Source organism: Arachis hypogaea, chromosome 4 (genome assembly GCF_003086295.3).
Source record: "Arachis hypogaea cultivar Tifrunner chromosome 4, arahy.Tifrunner.gnm2.J5K5, whole genome shotgun sequence".
NCBI classification, from domain to species: domain Eukaryota; kingdom Viridiplantae; phylum Streptophyta; class Magnoliopsida; order Fabales; family Fabaceae; genus Arachis; species Arachis hypogaea.
This window is the reverse complement of record NC_092039.1, coordinates 10,442,320-10,457,404: the sequence shown is the minus strand read 5'-3', so window position 1 is coordinate 10,457,404 and position 15,085 is coordinate 10,442,320. Positions and strand designations below refer to the sequence as shown.

The 15,085-nt window shown below is 28.7% G+C and overlaps 2 protein-coding genes and 1 long non-coding RNA gene across 3 annotated transcripts; 1 reads left to right on the top strand and 2 right to left on the bottom strand.

Annotated features, from left to right (window-relative positions):
* The first annotated feature begins 2,190 nt into the window (after nucleotides 1-2,190).
* On the top strand, nucleotides 2,191-5,781 carry LOC112796222 (berberine bridge enzyme-like 8). The gene is made up of 2 exons (XM_025838583.2): nucleotides 2,191-3,115; nucleotides 4,618-5,781. The coding sequence occupies exons 1-2, from the start codon at nucleotides 2,440-2,442 to the stop codon at nucleotides 5,580-5,582; spliced, it is 1,641 nt and encodes a 546-aa protein (XP_025694368.1). The 5' UTR covers nucleotides 2,191-2,439; the 3' UTR covers nucleotides 5,583-5,781.
* Nucleotides 5,782-9,278: 3,497 nt separating this feature from the next.
* Nucleotides 9,279-11,957, bottom strand: LOC140184396 (uncharacterized). Its single transcript, XR_011880921.1, has 3 exons — nucleotides 11,824-11,957; nucleotides 11,506-11,708; nucleotides 9,279-10,381 (listed from the first exon to the last, which is right to left on the bottom strand). It is a non-coding gene; the product is annotated as an uncharacterized lncRNA (long non-coding RNA).
* Nucleotides 11,958-13,173: 1,216 nt separating this feature from the next.
* LOC112796221 (transcription initiation factor TFIID subunit 8) lies at nucleotides 13,174-14,922 on the bottom strand. The gene has a single exon (XM_025838582.3). It carries the CDS (start codon nucleotides 14,435-14,437, stop codon nucleotides 13,283-13,285), a length of 1,155 nt encoding a protein of 384 aa, XP_025694367.1. The 5' UTR covers nucleotides 14,438-14,922; the 3' UTR covers nucleotides 13,174-13,282.
* Between the last annotated feature and the right edge of the window lie 163 nt (nucleotides 14,923-15,085).

Below are 15,085 nucleotides of genomic sequence, written 5' to 3'. Positions count from 1 at the left end.
TTTCAACTAACGAGACTGGATAAAATATACCATGTATCCTCCTTGGATTCATCGCTGGAAGCCATTGGTCCAGAAGGCAACTTTAATCATAAATTATAGGCCAATTGTGTTATGTTATATTTTGTATGGAATTGTATTATGTAATTATAATGGACTATTAACGTGATTATCAAACGTCTATTTTTTAATTTATGTTATTATTAATAAATGTATGAAATAGTTTCAGCGAGCTATAATTCAAATGACATAATTTCTTTATACTTATTTAAAGGATCACGGGTTTAAGTTTTCTTATCTTTTATATAAAAAAAAATAATTCTCAATAATGTGAGATGAGTTAATTTGTTAAGTGGTTTATTAATTTTAAAAATATTTGAAAGACAATAAAAAATAATTTAAAGTAGTTAATTTTTTTTAATTTTGTATTCATTAATTATTGTTAAAATAAAATAAATAATTTTAAATGTAATAAATATAGAATTGTAAATGTTAGTGTATGTACCATGTGATGCATGAAAAATATTTATTTAATTTATGTTTTTGTTTGTATTTTTTAACTTTATTTTTTATTAATTTGTTTAATTTATATAAAAATTATTAAGAGTTCTAACTCATCTTTTTAACTATTCTTCTAATTTGTAAATAATTTTTTTTGTATTTTTTATTTTTTAATATTTAAAAATATATATTTAAATTTTTATTCATTTAAATATTAGGAGGATAAATTAAATCTCTTAATCATTACTCATATTTTATTATTCTAAAATTATATTTTTGTATAAATATTTTTCAATAATTACTAAAGATATATAAATTTATATTACATATTACTTTAGCTAGCCCTATCAATGATGAAAATCAACATAATTATGATTCATATATTTGACGTAACAATGTCGTAGGTTTTATTTTTTATTGGATATTTGACCAATTAGTTCATCAAACAATGAGATATATAGATTTTATTTGTAAATTATATTAATTAAGGTTGATACGTAATAAAAGAAAGACATAATTAGATTTATTAGAATAATTAATAATATGTAGAATTTTAGTTCTTGAATGTCAATTTTTATATAATTTAAAAGAATATATATTTTTAAGATATTTTGATAAGAAAGAGATATATATACTGGTGTATTAACGTCAAAATACTATCTATTATAAGATAATACAATAATAATTATAAATGTTAAATTACATAAGACAACTTTAATTTGTGTTATATATTATCTTTCTAATATTATCATAGTCATTGATGATGAGTTTATATTCATTCACAAATCTAAAATAAAATAATCCCCTTGCTTTTCCCCCTTATTAAGCGAAAGACTCCACTCTTTTTAGAAAAAAGTTAATAGTAATAAATTATTAAGTATGATTTAATTTTTTTAAAAATTTATTTATTGTTTAGTCTAGTATAAATAAAAATTAAGTTCAATTTAAATATTAATAATTTTTAATATCTAAAAGTAAGTAGTAATATTAAAAAAATTTAAAAATATTTTATTACTAATATTTTTTAATTAAATAAAATTTTTCAAATTTCATGAAGTAGATTTTTTTTCTTTTTGTGACTGTTCTTTTTGATTCATTTAGTATATATTAATTCTCTCTGTTTTAATTACTATAACTAAGAGATTTTTTTTAATTACGAATATTGTGAAGAATAATTCAAAAATAAAATGAAAGATAAATTTCTTATATTAATTATCTTTTAATTACACTGAAAAGAAAATTGCTAAAAATTTTGACAAATTCTATTATTGATGAATTTTATGATACAAAGAAATGACCATTTCATTAGTAAAATGTACACATATTTTTTGAATTTTAAAATATATTCTCTATTGATATATTTTTGTAATACATCTTATATTATATAATTTTTTACATAATTTTTTAATATTATATATGTTATTGGATAATATTTTTAGATTCGTCTCTCATTAATTGGGAAAAAAAATTCGAACGTCCAAAATCTCAAAATTACTACGCATTTAAAATTAATTTTAATTATTATTTCTTGAGTCTTTTTAAATATTATTTCATCTTGTAAGCAATAGTTCACTATGTTAGAAATAACAATATATTGACTTTCACCCAAAAAAAAAAAAGAAATAACAATATTGACAAACGTAACGTAATATAAATCAATATATATATGTGTTGTGAGGTCAAAGGATAATTGAGTTACGTTATGGATTTGTTCTTCTTAAAAATTCATGGGTCAAATTGGGAGGTAACCCAAGCCGGCTTGTATGTTCTCATTATTCCATTCTGTAATATTTGTTTTTTTGCATGTTCAAGGGCGCCTTATAAATTCCAACACAAACCATGCCAAAAAATATACACTCATCATTAAAAAAATACTCTCATCTTTGTTAAAAATTAATATACAGAAACATTATTATTAAGCTAAGATAAAGAGAAAAAAAAATGGTAGTTCGTTCTAATAATATTAGAGCATTACCATCATTATTACTAGTTCTTCCCATTATTGTTGTGTTATTAGTTTCCTTAGCACCATGTTCAACTTCAGCTTCAAATTCAAATCCCTCAGCTCACAATACATTCATTCATTGCCTTGTAAACCATTCAGATTCTTCTCACCCAATAAGCTCAGCAATTTTCACACCAAGAAATGCCTCATTCACTTCGGTGCTGGATTCCTACGTTAGAAACCTTCGTTTCAACACGTCCACAACAAGAAAACCATACCTCATAATCACTGCTTTGCATGTATCTCACGTGCAAGCAGCGGTTGTTTGTGGTCAAAGGCACAACCTGCAAATGAAAATCCGAAGCGGCGGGCATGACTACGAAGGAGTGTCATATGTGGCTGAAGTGCCGTTCTTCATCCTAGACATGTTCAACCTAAGATCAATTGAGGTTGACATAGAGAGTGAAACAGCTTGGGTACAGGCAGGTGCACAGTTAGGTGAGGTGTACTATAATATTGCTAAGAAGAGCAAAGGTCATGGATTCCCAGCAGGGGTTTGTCCCACAGTTGGTGTTGGAGGGCACATAAGTGGTGGTGGCTATGGCAATATGATGAGAAAATATGGTCTTTCAGTCGACAACGTTGTTGATGCACAAATAGTTGATGTTCAAGGTATACTATATATTAAGTATTAGCTATAGGAGTCACTCACATCAAGATGTTAAAAACTTTTTTTTTAATAATTAAAATTTAATACATATAATTGGTTAAATTGTGTTACTTTTGTTAAAATTAGATAGAATAAATCAGTTTTGTCGAAAAATTAATAAATTAATTTTGAATCGGTCTAAAATAATAGTTTTTTATAAAAATGACTACAATATTTCTATTATAAAAATAAATAAAATACCTCTATTATATATATATATATATATATATATATATATAAATTTTAAAAACTCTAAATCTTAACCTTATGACGACAGAAAAAAGACTAGAATTTAGAATTTTTAAAATTAATATATATAATAGGAGTATTTTGGTTATTTTCTATATAATATGGGTATTATAGTCCTTTTTTTATAAAAAATAATATTAATTTAGACTAATTCAAAATTTGGTTCACTATTTTTTCGATCAAATTAATTTGTCTAATCTAATTTTGACAAAAATTAATACGATTTAGATTTTAATTGATTATATGTGTTAAATTTTAATTGTTAAAAAATATCTTTAAAAAAAGACGTTTTTGATATCTTTATGTGAGTAACTCTTTTAACTATATTATTTAATAGTTTAAAAAGACTCTTTTTTTTCGGTTAATTTCCGTTAACTTTTTAAGATTTTTTTGTTATAAATTTTAATTCTTAAATTTTAAATTATAGTCTTAATTTTAAGATAGGAATTTATGTATAGTTGTTTTCATATAAAATTGATATAGTTAAAAATCATTAGATGATAATTTAGTCAAATATATCAAATTATTTAATAATTTTTAACTATCAACCTTACATAAAGACATCTATCTGCATATAAATTTTTATTTATTTTTAAATTCTAACTCTAAGTTTTTTAAAAAATAAAAGTTAAAAAAAATTTATAATAAAAAATTAGCTAATATTGTTCTTGATGCACAAATAGTTGATGTTTACGGTATATTATATTATTTAATTAAGAATTAAATTAAAAAGTCAAGATTTTTCGTTCAATATTAACTAATTTTTTAAATATTAAATTTTAAACCTTGCATTCAAAATTCTATAAAAAAAATCAGAGTAAGAAATAATTTTATAATAAAAAAATTAACTAACGTTAACTAATTAAAAGTTGATTTTTTATATTTATTCATTATTATTTAAAGCTGAAGCGTTAATAATTTAGTTTAATTTAAAATCTAGTGATCTAAGAACATTATTTTGCTAAAATTTTTCTTACTCTATATATGTATAAAAAAAAATTTACCTAATTAGATTAATCGATTTTGCTAGAAAAACTTTTTTAAATCAAGAATCCATCAACAAAATAGTAAATAAACAAAGGTTAAAAATTTGAGCTATTATTGTAGAAAAAATATATTAATTAATTGAAAAATGGTTCAAATCTTTTTTTTTTTCAAGATCTAAATGTCTTAAATTTATGGTAACAGAGTAACAGTGATTGAACTTAATTAACAGGTAGACTACTTGATAGAGAATCAATGGGAGAAGATCTGTTTTGGGCCATTAGAGGTGGCGGTGGTGGTAGCTTTGGTGTTGTGATTGCCTACAAAATCAAGCTTGTTAAAGTCCCAGAGAAAGTTACTGTGTTCAGTGTTTATAGAACCTTAGAAGAAAATGCCACTGACATAGTTTATAATTGGCAACATGTTGCACCTACCATTGACAATGACCTCTTCATTAGGCTTATCATGGATGTGGTGAATGCAACACAAAATGGAACCAAGACGCTTAGGGCTAACTTCATAGCCTTGTACCTTGGTGACTCCAAAACCCTAATTTCTCTCTTGCATGACAAGTTTCCTCAATTGGGTTTGAAGCAACAAGATTGCATTGAAACAACTTGGCTTCAATCGGTGCTCTTTTGGACTAACATCAACATTTCAACTCCTCTTGAGGTCTTGCTTGATAGGCAACCACAATCACCAGTCAACTTCTTGAAAAGGAAATCTGATTATGTGAAGAAACCAATTTCAAAAGAGGGTTTGGAAGGAATTTTCAACAAGATGATTGAGTTGGTAGATACTATACTGTATTTCAATCCTTATGGTGGAAGAATGGCTGAGATTCCATCAACAGAAACTCCTTTTCCTCATAGGGCTGGCAGATTATGGAAGGTTCAGTACCAAGCAAATTGGAAAACTCCAGGGAAAGATGTTGCTGATTACTACATTGACTTGACTAGGAAACTTCATAAGTACATGACTCCTTTTGTGTCCAACAACCCTAGAGAGGCTTTCTTCAATTACAAGGATCTTGATTTGGGAATTAACCATAATGGTAAGAACAGCTATGTGCAAGGTAGGGTTTATGGGGTTGACTATTTCAATCAAAACTTCAATAGGTTGGTTCAAATTAAGACCAAGGTTGATCCTTCCAACTTCTTTAGGAATGAACAAAGCATCCCTACCCTGCCACATTAGGGTAATCATCATTCAAAATTATATTATTATTGGGAATAAAACTGGCTATTTCATGCTAGCTACATATTATGTTTAGATTTGAAAATTAAAGTCATTACCTTAAGGTCCATGGGAAGTTATACACAAGTTAAATAATACTGTAAAGAATTTATATCAATAAAATATAAACTATGGGTGTTTATAGGTTTTTTTTTTTCAATACTTCCATATATCAAAGCCGCTAACTATATTCATCAAAACTGAAAACCACCAAAAATTGAAATAACTTGAAAGAGGTTATTGGATCTCATTTCTAAACCTATCCAATTCAATCGTCAAAACCTTATATGCATAATAATAACATGTTTAATTTCATTACATATATAACGTGTTTTATCAATATAAGTTACTCTTTTTATTAAAAAAAATTAAAATCTATTTGAATACTCAAATTGATCGAATCCCAAACCACATCAGCAACAAATTATATGTTTTAACAACAATGCTAGGAACCAACTTTATATAAGCCAAGAATCAGCCAACTGGTAAATCAGAGGCACCGGTGACTTTAACTGGATATTGCTACTGATAGGCACACGGATGTTTCTTTTTCTTGTAAATTGGATGATTTTAGATATGATTTCTATGTTTCATGTGTTACGCATTAATAAAACATAATTAATTATATAGAACCAACTAATGAATGATCAAAGCATCTGTTCTGTGATTCTCTCCTAACATTAGCGTATCTTCCCTCATGTTTTGAACGTGGTCAACAATAATTTAACAAACAAATTAAATTATAAATTAATAAAACTAATTATAATTAATTATATTATTTCATTTTTGGCTGATTATTAGTTGGTTTTATATACTTTTCCATGTTTTAATTCTGTGGTTTTAATTGAAATGATTGACATCAACAATTATTACAAGAGTGATCAAGTGACGACGAGAGACATATTAAAATCAGTCGTTAAAATTAGACATTAGTATAAAATATATATTAAAAATAAGTTAAATTATTTATATAATTTGTATATAAATATATATAATTTAATTTATTTTTAATATTTATTTTATATTAATATCTGATTTTAATGACTGATTTTAATGTACACCTATCATAGTTATTTAGATTATATATATATAGTAATAGTAAGTTTAAATTTAGCTCGTTGATGCAAACTTAAAGGTGTAACCTAGTTATTATTAACTACTATATTATATCTCTTAATTAAGTGGCGAGGTTTTCATGTCTTTACTCTTGTGAATAAAGAATATTTCGTGATATCATGCATGTATTTCCTTGAAAAAAAAAAATTTCTTTGATGCAATTTGTAAACAAAAAGAACGGGTCAATTCCACGGACACCTGCTAATGGCGGCTGATTCCCACTTTAAATGATACTGTATATTTAGCACTGTTTGCCATTACCGCCGTGGCAGTAAACTTTGCTATTTGCAACACATTAGATTTAATAATAATTAAAATTAAAATATAATGTCAATTTTAATTTTTAAGAGATTAGTTATTATCAATTGTCAAATAATTATCCTACCTTTTTCTAATTCCCTTGCAATCAGATTCTAAAATCGCCACAACAAAAATTATTTTTATTGACAAATTTTTAATAATAATAAAATAATAGTCACTATATATATATTTTATTTAATTTATATTTTTACAATAATTATATATTTGTCATTATTACTGTATATTATAATAGTAATTATATATTTTTTGTAATAATTAAAAAAATTATGGTAATTATATAATTATTGCTAAACTTTTTTAGTAATAAAATAGGGGACCACTTTAATAAAGATACTAAAAATATCTTCTTTTTTTTACATACGTTTACATGTGTTATGTTATTATTGGATATTTTTATTAAATTGATTAATAATTTATTTTTTAATAAACCAGAACAAAATCGATTTATTATAGCAATAATAATAAACCTAATTGTTTGCATTATAATTGTTAGACTCGATTTGATCCGATCAAATTACACAATCTAAATCGAATATCTTTAAATTTTTTGATAAAAAGACAAATATATTCCTAATTTTTTGTTTTGTGGATGTTTAAATCCCTAAAAATTTAAAAATACAATTAAATTTCTAAAAAAAATGGGTTTATTGTTATTATTATAAAAAAATCGATTTTATTCTAATTTGTTAAGAAATTTAAAATAACTGATTCATTAATATGTCCAATAATAATGCAAAATATAAGCGTGTTTACAAAAAGACGTTTTAAGCGTCTCTACGAGAGCATCTCTCTAATATAAGATGACTAAGATCAAATTCCTAATAAATATATTAGCAATTATTTTCATTATTGTTAAAAATAAAATAAATAAATGCTAAAATAATTTTTTTTAGTAGTGAATAATTAAATAGCTATTCCAATATTCAACCTACCACAAATTAAATGTTTTTTTTTAGATAAAATATTGTTGGCCCAAAATTTCAGAAAGAAATTATCCCACGAATCTCACGTTATCTACCATTCTTATTAAAATTGATAGGGTCATCCGAATCACCCCTCCAATTATACACCAAACCTTTCGGCTGAATTATATTCGCACGAGTATGTATCAAATAAATGGGCAATATCCATAAAACGATACATGTCGATGATCAGAAGAAACATCTAACAAAAGAAGTTACTTATACGTAGCCTTAAAGTATAAACACCTAAATTTTAAATAAAAAATTAAAAGTTTATGTTTTAATATTTTCAAAAATAATGTATATTTTAAAATTTTACTCATTTAAATATTAAAAATAATTTAAAATAAATTAAGAATTTAATAATTTTTCTTTTACTAAAGATAAGAGACTAGAACTCACGACCTCTTAATTGAGTATGAAAAGATTATGTCATTTAAACTATAATTCATTGGCAAGATTTTTAATCATTACTCTTATTTATTTATATTTTTTATAAAATCGCAAAAGATGTCAGAAGTAGGGTTTTTCTTTTACTGTATGTTTGTTTTCTTATCAGCAACTTTTTTCAAAGGATCATCATGCATGACGACACATACATTTCTAGTAAATGCTCTCCATTGATAATAACTAATCTCTTATTTTCTACTTGTATACTGTTTATAAAAATTAGCAGATATATTGAAAGCCAAAGATATAAAGTTGTAGATATTTGTAAAACATATACCAATTATACAAAAAAAATGAATAATTAAAGAATATATTACATATATTTATTAAAGAAAAAAGTAATAAAATTTGATTCTTTTAACATAATTAATACATAAAAAAATATAAAAGATGTATAATAGTTAATTTAAATTTTTATGTTATACTTTTCGTTTGTCAAATATCCTTGAAGTGTGTTAACAAGACTAAGTATATTAAATTAAGTAAAATTTATAATGGTACGAGTATTTTTCATATTATGGAAAAGAAGAACACGAAGTCGTGACTCAGCAGTGGACTATGTGGGTTCAAATCATCAGTAAAAGTAAGCCATGGGTACTAGCAAAGACATGTTAACTTCGTACACATGTTTCTATAATTTTATATGTAATTATGCACATGTTCAAATTAAGATGCATTTTTCAAAAGCAGAGTTTTCAACCGCTAGCTTTGACTAATGTTTTCTGATATGTGTATGAAGACATGTATGTAAAGTTTTTTGTTTTGAGACATTGATGTAAAATTATTATTGTACTGATATGATGACATGTTTATGATCAATAAGCTCACTTATCTTTGGTTAGAAACACAGAGCAAGAAATACACTAAGATATGCCAAAAATGAGAATAATTTACACTCATAACAAAATTCATTATTACCTATCACTCTTAAACCCTTTTGTTCTTGTGTTACTTTCCCTACTATGCTCACCTTCATTATCAGCAGCAAATTCAGCTCACAACACTTTCCTTCATTGCCTTGTAAACCATTATTCTGACCTTTCTCACCCCATAACTTCATCAATCTTCACACCAAACAATGCTTTATTCTCTTCAGTGTTGCAATCGTACATTAGAAACCTTCGTTTCAACACCACCACAACAAGAAAACCATTCCTTATAATCACCGCATCACATGTATCTCATGTGCAATCAACCATTGTTTGTGCACAAAAGCACAACAAGCTGATGAAAATCCGCAGTGGCGGCCATGATTATGAAGGGGTGTCTTATGTGGCAGAGGAGCCATTCTTCCTCCTAGACATGTTCAACCTCAGAGCCATTGAGATTGACATAGAAACTGAAACAGCTTGGGTCCAAGCTGGTGCAACACTTGGTGAGATCTACCATAGTATTGCTCAGAAGAGCAAAATTCATGCTTTCCCTGCAGGTACATGTCCCACTGTTGGTGCTGGAGGACACATAAGTGGTGGTGGCTATGGAAGCCTAATGAGAAAATATGGTCTTTCAATTGACCATGTTATTGATGCACAAATAGTCGATGCTCAAGGTAGAGTTCTAGATATAGATTATTGTTCTTGTTGTCTAGACATCTATCTATATATATAATATATAACAGAGATGTATGTTTTTTATTATTATATGAACACATCAATATGACATCAAGTAAGGATTTCAACTGCTTTATTTCATTTTTCAACTTTTATAGTTAAATTTCTCGAGTCCAATTTCATAGCTTAGTTCCTTTTGCTTTGGCCCCTTTCTTATATAAGCAATCAGCATGCGTCTTCTGTTATGAGTGTGTGATGTTCAAGAATTACCCTTCAATTGGCACTAAAATCTTTTTGAATTACTTTATTTTACTCTTATGGCAATCCCTTGGATATAGTTTGCACTACTTGACGATAATTCCTGCACAAAAGTGTCAAAGTTTATAACCGCATAGACTTTCCCACAGCAATGCCTTAAGCTTGTGATATATCTAATTCTGTCAGAAACTAAACATTTGGTTCTTTTCATTAATGAGATTCATTTATTTATTTCTTTTAAAGTATTCAAATTCAAGAGAGCCTCAGCCCACTCAATAACCTCCCTACACAATATAGCAAGTGAAAAGCATAACTTATATGATTTTCACTAAAAATCAAACTTATGAAAGATGAGCAAATGACCCATATGATAAATATTGGAAAAACACAAATAGTTCAACAAACGACCCTGTTTAATGTCATAGATGGTTCAGTCTTAAGAAGAAAGTGACAACTTAAATCTGGTTTCACTTCAATCTTAAAAATGAGGACCAAAGGATTAAGTAGAAACTCCTTACACTCAGAAGGGCATATTGATAAAAATAATAGTGGCTAATGCAAAGGTAATAGTTACAACACACACATCAATTTTAACTGTTAAATAGTAAGTTCTTATTGCGAATATAAGAAACACTTAATATAAGATCAATTAATTTGTACTGTCCAATACAGTAGCAAATCTAACACTTTCGGTTCAGGATGGGGAGGAATTTTCCATTTTTACCCTAGACAAGCACACACTTAGCAGTAAAAACTAAATAGAATAAACAATGTATCCAGAATAAAATGAAAAAAGATACTTCAACTGCTAATAACTTGAAACTAAAAAATATAATGATATAATCTAAACACCTAGCAGTAAATATAATAACACAATCAAATGGGAACTCAGCTGAGACAATAATATACAGAATTATCTCAAATATCAAATGCAGGGGGAAATGCTCTAAATGTTAACTGTGTAGTATTTCATTTATCAAAACCCATCTTATAATAAAAGGGATTGGCAAGCGTTCTTAATAGCTAAGCCTTATATGTCATATTTCTTACCAATACTTTTTGTATATAAGCAAGGAATGGATGGCTTACCTCTTTTCTAATCTAATAAAATTTCATTTTTCTATGAATAAATAAATTAACTTGTCCTATAAAGACAAAAATCTCTTATTAAAAGGCAACAGTTTTGAACCATTCACTAATTTATTCATAATTAGAAATCAGTCTCACCAGAAGGATTAAAAATATGACCTTTCTCCATACAATGGTGCAACATCGCCGATAAAACGGCCATGTATCAACAGAATATCAGAGTCCCGCAAAATTACAGCTGTTGGTTTTTTCGTGGCATTCCCACCCTCTTCTTTCCCTTATCTCTGTCCAGTTCCTTCCACACTGCCAAAAATTCATTCAATAGTCCCCTTGTCGCCTTTCTGTACAACAATCATCAAACACACATGCGGCATACATGGTGGACCAAAAGGAAACAAATTATGACCAAAAACATCGTTAAATAGTACAAGCACAACAAGGGTCAGCGTAAACAACCATTTAATTTAGAAGCAGCAGCTCATAGCAACACCAAACACGGGATGAAATCTATAAAAGAAAACAGAGACAACATTCATTATTAGTAGAAAACAGGAGAACACTTTTTAACAAAAATTTACGATAAATAAATCATTTAAAGCATTGAGAGATTTAGAAAACAACAAGAAGTGAATTCAATCAATTCAAAGCTACAAACTATGTTAAATGCAGTAAAGTAGAAGGCACATTACCCCGAATATTCTCTTCAAACTCATCTGACAACCATTTTGCAAGAGTTAGCACAGGACACTCACTTTCAGATTGGGAACACTAGAAACCATCACCATAATGAATTCAGCTATCAACTTATATAAACATTTGGAAAAAGAATGAAGATTTTCCCAATGCATGCCCAAAGGACAATCATTAAGGTTTTAAAGTTATCAATGTATTGAGTTTCAAAGGATTCCACTAACAAAGATCTTAATGGGTTCCCTTAGGACACACAATAGCAAAACCTTAAAAAATTGTGATTATAATATGTTAAACCAATATAACAGTCAGAACATTAAAGCATATATATGCATAAACTGAAATAATTGATGCCAAAGAAATCAACAAATGAATATCATGGAATTCCATACTTATAGGATGAGCTCAGGCTTGGATGCTGAACAAATTAACAGAACAAAGCTAAGCAGATAATAAAGGAGGATTGCTGTTCTGAAACTTCAGCAAAACAGTACAATCAAAACAGATGATGATAACATTAAAAGAAGGTTCAAGTTGAATTCTCAGTAAATCAAACTACAATCTCAACGAAAAAAGATTTTTCAATGACAAATTATTGGTATTCAGGCAGCAGACTATGAGACCACTTAACTGTTGAACATCAGTATTCAGATATTACAATAATAAGGATATCAACCAGTATTATGAAAATCAGGAAAATTGATACTCCAACCATTCCAAAATATCTAATACTTTGGAATTTTTGGTACATTTAATATTTAATGTATTGGATACAGTTCATGTCTAAATGCATTGAGTAATCAATGAACCAAAATTCCAAAGTGATAGATATTTTGGAGCGGAGGGAATATGTGAATACAGAAAACCTAAATTTACAGGAATAATCTTATCACACCAGTTCAATACCCTAAATCTTAGATAAAACAGAGTAATGTAGTCTTACCTTTTCGATGAAATGCAGAGACTTCCGAAACCTTTCCCTCAAAATGAGGGAAGCCATGCAATCCCATTACATTGATATTTTTTATAGAAGATGAAATAATATTAATAAAAGATAGATAAAAAAATCAATAAAGATAAAAGAATAAAAATAAAAATTCGAACACAAGTCACAGCTACAGAAAAAAAGGTTTTAATTAAGACAAAAAAGGGTTAACCCTTGAAGGTCTTCATTTTTACAAACTCAATTCCTACATCATCCAACAAATCCAGTCAATAAACTAATCTACAACAGAGTGAGTTCTTGTGGGTTTTCCATAGATTGTTTGAGAATAAGCTCAGCTCTCCTCTTCTTATCATCCCTCTCGTCTTCTCTACCAGCCAAGGCTGCTGTTCGTGAAGCATCCTTCTTCTGATTCCTCATATCCAAGGACTCGTGGATAAGCTTTTTTCCAGCCCTGAACTTGAAATAAACAGTAGGTCTCACAGCTGGAAGAACTGTTCTCCCTTGCATCCCGTCATCTTCGCACAAAACACCACTACTCCTCATCATCTCAATTGCAGGAGCAAATGCCTCCAACACAGAAACATGATTTGCAATCATATCAACATCATCAGAAAGCTTCCCCGGCAAGGGAACTGGAGAAACATCTTTGTTATCCACAGGAGCCTTAAGGTAAGGGTTCTTATCACCCCCTTCACCTTCTCCTTGTCTAAGTGAAGCACCACCACCACTCGGCACAACCACATTAGAAGTCGTATTGCGTGTTTCTACTGAACCACTACACAACAACAACCTCTTCTGCAAGCTCAACAACGACCTCTCAGCCTTTCTACGTTGCCTGGCCTGTTCAACCTTGTCTTCCCGGGGATCACTAGTCCTCTCATCCCACATAGGCGTGTGAATATAAGTGTGAGGGTCCGGCAATGCCGGCAACCAAGGCGGTATATGCTTAGAAGGTGGTGCCTCCCCCATTTGCAAGAAACTAGGGATAACTTTCCGCTGCCGAATCACTGGAAAATTCGGTATTGGCTGAGCAAAAGGAACCTCATCACCGCAATTCACAAACCTCATAAGATCCCTAACAGTTCCTGAACCTAAAAGGCATTGACTTTGACCAGAACCTATGAAACCCTTGACCTGTTCTAAATCCTCTAACCCTAGAATCAAATCAAAGACACTACATTGCGATCTACCAGCAAGGTTAGCATAAAATTCAGCAATTTTTCCCAAGTCAATAAGGTACCTAATTGTGACATCGGAAAGTGCTTCGATGGCGGAATTCTTGACGCCATTAAACCCTGCAGATTCGCAAATCTGTGCCACGGCTATCCGAGAAACCGCACGCCCAAACTCGTCAGATGAAGCTCTTCCTCCAACTCCTCCATGGTCGATGGTCCGTCGATTAGGGTTTCCATTAGTGGGATAAGTGAACCCCATGATCACGGATAATTTGGTTAAAAGAACATTCTCATAGTGAAACTGGAAATAATAATAATAAAATAAATAAATAAAAAGTTAGATGAGTGGTGAAACCATAGAGTTTGGGTTTCGGGTTTGTAATAAAGGGGTCTGGGACCGAGTGGAGAAGTGAGGAATTTCAGGGGAAGAAGATGGTTTGGAGCGCGTGCTGGCTTTGACTGCGATACAGAGAACAGATCAGTTCAAAATCTTCAACTTCGCAACCCAGCTTCATTTATATTTCTGTTACATTTCTACTTTTAATAAATATACAACCCAGCTTCATTTATATTTCTGTTACATTTCTACTTTTAATAAATATACAATATATATTATATTTTTTAAATAATTTTCCTGTATAATTGTCAAAGAGAATTATTTATATGACTTTAGTTTATTGATAAACAGATATATAGTCTGCCCCAGAATCCCACTCACCATACAGCACCTTCCCTTATTATGCATTGCATAATAAATTAAACAATTATTATTTATTATATCATTCGATAATGGTATATTCTTTTATTATATATATTCTCTACCACCCAGTTGGTTCTCCATCTCTGTTAACAATTTGATGTTGATTCTAAAATATAATGCTCAGAAAAATGGGCAAATTGTACATTT